The 4637-nt window shown below is 62.4% G+C and overlaps 2 protein-coding genes across 2 annotated transcripts in view; one reads left to right on the top strand and one right to left on the bottom strand.

Annotated features, from left to right (window-relative positions):
• NELFE (negative elongation factor complex member E) overlaps nucleotides 1-3569 on the top strand; it is a 4935-nt gene extending 1366 nt beyond the window's left edge. The window contains exons 3-11 of the mRNA XM_025192932.1: nucleotides 232-304; nucleotides 862-1007; nucleotides 1122-1196; nucleotides 1317-1351; nucleotides 1505-1767; nucleotides 2557-2701; nucleotides 2888-2942; nucleotides 3067-3169; nucleotides 3398-3569. Of these exons, the coding sequence (XP_025048717.1) occupies nucleotides 232-304; nucleotides 862-1007; nucleotides 1122-1196; nucleotides 1317-1351; nucleotides 1505-1767; nucleotides 2557-2701; nucleotides 2888-2942; nucleotides 3067-3169; nucleotides 3398-3471 (969 nt within the window). The 3' untranslated portion in view covers nucleotides 3472-3569. The remainder of the gene's footprint in view (nucleotides 1-231; nucleotides 305-861; nucleotides 1008-1121; nucleotides 1197-1316; nucleotides 1352-1504; nucleotides 1768-2556; nucleotides 2702-2887; nucleotides 2943-3066; nucleotides 3170-3397) is intronic.
• Nucleotides 3570-3820: 251 nt separating this feature from the next.
• The window catches only part of CFB (complement factor B), a 24009-nt gene continuing 23192 nt past the window's right edge, over nucleotides 3821-4637 (bottom strand). The window contains exon 33 of the mRNA XM_025192933.1: nucleotides 3821-4219. Coding sequence (XP_025048718.1) covers nucleotides 3898-4219 — 322 coding nt within the window. The 3' untranslated portion in view covers nucleotides 3821-3897. The remainder of the gene's footprint in view (nucleotides 4220-4637) is intronic.

A 4637-nucleotide genomic window follows, 5' to 3' on the forward strand; every position in this document is an offset into this window, starting at 1 on the left:
TGGGCTGGGATGGGGGGGTTGAGGGGGGATTGAATGGTCTGAGGGGGCAGTGGGGAAGGGGTCTGAGCTGAGGGGGTGAGGGCTGGGGATGTCGGCCAACTCTTCCCAGGCCCCACCCCCAGCTCTGGGTGGTCTGAGGGTGCTGGGGAGCTCTGAGGGGGCAGTGGGTGGTCAGATGGGGTGGAAGAGGGAGCACCCCCCCTAAATTGCCTCCCTCTTCCCCCCCAACAGAAGAAGGCACTGATGGCTCTGAAGAAGCAGCAGAACTCAACCAGCCAGGCCAGCCAAGGCGGCATCAAGCGCTGTGAGCTGGACGCCTGGGTTCCCTGTGGGAAGGGGAGTGCTGGGAGCCCCAGACACCTGGGTTCCTTCCTCAGAGAGCAAAGGAGTTTAGGAGTTTGGAGCCAGAGGGGGGGGGGTGCTGCCCACCTGGACATCTGGGTTCCCTGCTGGCAGGGCAGTGAGTCTTGGGTTAGCTCACATCCTGAACTCCTGGGACTAAGAGGGCAGGCAGGCGTTGTAAGTTGGCTAATGCCCTGGACACCAAGGTTCTTTACCTGGGGATCTGAATGGCGCTGGCATCCAGCTGCCTGGGTGCCTTACTGGAGACCCATGGATCTGAGTGGGGCTTACCCCCCAGACACCTGGGATTTTTACTGGGAAACCCATGGATCTGAATGGGGTTGGCACTCCCAGATGCCTGGGTTCCCTGCTGGGAGGGCAGCGAGGCCTAGCGGGTTGGCTGACATCCCCAGACTCCTGGGTTCCCTGCCACAAGGGTCATGGGGCTTTGGCAGGGCTGTGCCGGAAGCTCAGATGCCTAGGTCCCATTCCACCTCCACCCCTCCCCACTCCTGGCAGCCATCTCAGACCAGCCGGCAGTGGACACAGCCACAGCCACTGAACAGGCCAAGATGTTGGTGAAGACCGGAGCCATCAGCGCTATCAAGGCCGAGAACAAGAACTCGGGCTTCAAGCGCTCCCGCACCCTGGAGGGCAAACTCAAGGTCAGGGAGCAGGTCCTGGGCCCAGGACGGGGCAGAACATCAGGGGGTGGGGCCTGGGCACCCAGGGGTGGGGCCAGCCCAGGCCCTGCCCCTCATTGCCACACCTCCCTGTAGGACCCAGAGAAGGGCCCAGCCCCGACGTTCCAGCCTTTCCAGCGCAGCATCTCGGCTGACGATGACTCACAAGAGGTAGCTGGATGCCTGGGTTCTCCAGAGGAGGGTGGCGGGAGCAGCAGGGCTTGGGAGCCCAGATGCCTGGGTTCTCGCAGCCCTGAGTAACTGCCCTCGTCTGCCTTCCCTTTGCTGTAGTCCCGGCGCCCCCAGAGGAAGTCGCTCTATGACAGGTGAGAGCAAAGCCCAGCATGACCCTGCCCCCTCCCAGGAGACTCCGCCCCCCAGGAGAGCCTCTAAACCTGCCCACTCACCTTGGGAGATTCTGCCTCCTCCACCCCTGTGAGGCTCCACCCCCAAAACCCCACCCTGACGCCACCCCATAGAGATTTCCCTCCCCTCCCCATGACCTTACTTCTTCCAGGAGACTCCACCCACCAGGGACCACCGCGGCTGCGGGAGAGCGAGGAGGACGGGCCCCGCGGGGGCGACAAGGACCCTGAGCGTGGCGAGGGGCCCCGCAGCGCCTATGACTGGGACCGTGGCCGGGACCGTGACCGTGATCGAGACCGGGATCGCGACCGCAGCCGCGACCGCAGCCGAGACCGGGACCGTGATCGTGACCGTGACCGTGACAGCAGCTTCCGCCGTATGGCTGTGCCCAGATGCCAGGGCTCTCTGGGAGGGGAGGGGGTGCCGGGGGTGAGAGCAGGGGGGCTGGGAGCTCGGATGTCTGGGTTTTCTCCCAGGTCTTAGATTGGGGCTTAATGGGTCTAGCTAGGGGGATCCCAGCATGGGCGACTGGTGGCGCTTTAGTCAGGGGGGGCACAAACCCCCCTGCAATCTGTCCCACTGACTGGGGGGGATCCCCCCCATGTCCGATCCCACTGGGAGTGGCTTCAGCTGCTTATGGGAGTGGCTGCAGCAATTTATCCAGTCCTTGCAGGGGGGGGCACTGTCACTCCTGCATGCCCCCCCCGCCCATTGCCTAAGTGGCGAGCATGGCTGGTCAGGGGGTGCACCAACACTCACAGGGGGTGCACATGCACCCCCTATGCATTGCCACTGGATCCTGGACACCTGGGTTCTCTAGGGAGTGGGGGTTGGGGGGTGAGAGCAGGGGAACTGGGAGCCCAGATGCCTGGGTTCTCTCCCAGTGTGGGGGTGGGATGGGAGGTGCCTGGGTTCTCCCTTGGTGGTGTGGGGGCAAGATGGGGCATCCCTGGATGCCTGGTTTCTGTAGGAGGGGAGTGGGGGATGGGGGGTAAGAGCAAGGGAGCTGGAGCACGAACACCTGGGTTCTCCCCTGGTGGTATGGGTGGTATAGGGACAAGATAAGCAGGTCCCCAGATGCCTGGGTTCTCCCTGGTACTTGTCGGGGCTGGGCACCCAGACACCTGGATTCCCTGACCCCCTCACACTCCTCCCCCCGCCCCAGGCTCAGACTCGTTCCCAGACCGGCGGGCTCCACGCAAGGGGAACACAGTTTACGTCTATGGGGCCGACATGACGCAGGCACTGCTGCGTTCTGCCTTCACCCCCTTTGGCACCATCATCGACATCTCTATGGACAACCCCCGCAAGTGGGCACTGATGGGGCAGAGGGCAGGGCTAAGGCTAGGCAGGGGAAGGGGCTGGGGTAGAGGGTAGAGGCTTGGGGAAGACCTGGGCAGGGCTATAAAGTGGGGGAGGCTGGGGTAGAGGGGGGGCTTGGGAAGTGGTGGGGCAGGTCTAAGGCTGCTGCTGGCTCAGTTTCCCTCCTTATCTAGCTGCGCCTTCGTTACTTATGAGAAGATGGAGTCAGCTGATCAGGCCATTGCTGAGGTAATGACCCCCGGCACGCGGCTGGCTCTGGCAGGGGGCAGGGTTGGGCGTAACGGGGACAGGAGCTGCAGCTGGTTCTGGGGAGCATTGGGTTTGGTGTAACGCTCTCTCTGGTTCCCCCCAGCTGAATGGAGCAGTGGTGGAGGACGTGCAGCTCAAAGTGAGCATTGCCCGCAAGCAGCCCATGCTGGACGCTGCCACCGGCAAGTCGGTCTGGGGGTCGCTGGGTAAGTGCCTGTACACTTGGGTTCTCTGGGAGCTGGAAGCTAGGAACCTGGACACCTGGTTTCTCTGGGTGGGGGGAAGAAGGTCTGGGGGGTGAGAGCAGAGGGGCTTGGGAGCCTGGATGCCTGAGTTCTGTGGGAGGGGATTAGGGTCTGGGGGATGGGAGCAGGGGAAACTGGGAGCCCGGACACCTCGGTTCCGTCCCCACTGAGGCTCTCTCCTGGGCACAGCCGTCAAGAACAGCGCCAAGGGCTCCCACCGCGACAAGCGCACCCAAGTCGTCTACAACGAGGACCTATTCTGACTTCCCCCCCCCTGCTTGCTGGGGTCTTGTTTGTATCTCCGTTTGCTAATTAGAGTCATTAAAGGAACCTTCCTGTGCCTCTTTCCTTGAGCTCCAATCACCTCCCCACACCCCCAGGGTTGCCAGGCCTAGTGTGCTCCGGTCTGGGAGGCTCCCTGAGCAGGGTATGGAACCCAGGCGTCCAGGCTCCCAGCCCCTACTCCCTTTCTAGACCTGGGTCAATATAGCTACTCCCCACCCCAGACCCACAGCGCCCCCCCGGGGGGATCGTCCCAGGTGTAGCACCCCCTACTGCCTCCCGCCCCCCAGCCCCACAGTGGCTCCTGGCAAAGAGACAGGGACCCGCAGCCATTTGGAAGCCAAGTTTATTCCATGTTCTCCCCCTTGGGGGGCTGGAGGCGGGGAGCTGGGGAGACTTTGAGGGGTTCAGAGGAAGCCGAGGTCCTCGTCGGCCAATATTTCCCGCAGCCAGGGCAGCACAGTGAAGAGGTTGATGTGGAAGTCACGGGCATAGGCTGGGGACCGATTCTTGCCCTGCATCTTCTGCCCTCGGCACACGTCCACCACGCCCCAGCTGATCACGCCCACCTGCGGGGTGCTGGTGTCAGCCACTGTCTTGGTAGGACCCACCAAAATGGGCCCCTTCTCCCTCCCCCGCCCATCTATCAACCTCTGGATGGTTTTAAGGGAAGCTGGGATTGGCCTCCATTTTAGTAGGACCCCCCTAAAATTTCCCCCCTCCTCCCAGCTGGGTAGTGGAGGGCATGGGGTGGGCTGCCATTTTAGTAGGACCCACCACAATGGCCCCCACTTCCCCAAGCAGTCACCACCTGGAGGGGTTTTGGGGCAGGGCTGAGTGTGGGGGGAGTGGGAGTGGGAGCAGGGTTGGGATTGGCCTCCATTTTGGTAGGACCCCCTGAAATACAGTTTTTGAGGGTGGGACTGGGGCTAGAGAATGTCAGCATCAGCTGCCATTTTGGTAGGACCCATGAAAATGGTTCCTCTCTTCTCCCTCCACCTCCCAATGAACCCCCACCTGAATGGTGTTGGTGGGGAGGGCTGGGATTGGCCTCTATTTTGGTAGGGCCCACTGACATATCCCCTTGGGGGTGTTGGCATCAGCTCCCGTATTGGTAACACCTACCAAAATGGCTCCGTCTTCCCCT

The sequence above is a fragment of the Alligator sinensis genome, unplaced genomic scaffold (assembly GCF_000455745.1).
Source record: "Alligator sinensis unplaced genomic scaffold, ASM45574v1 scaffold184_1, whole genome shotgun sequence".
Taxonomy (NCBI): Eukaryota; Metazoa; Chordata; order Crocodylia; family Alligatoridae; genus Alligator; species Alligator sinensis.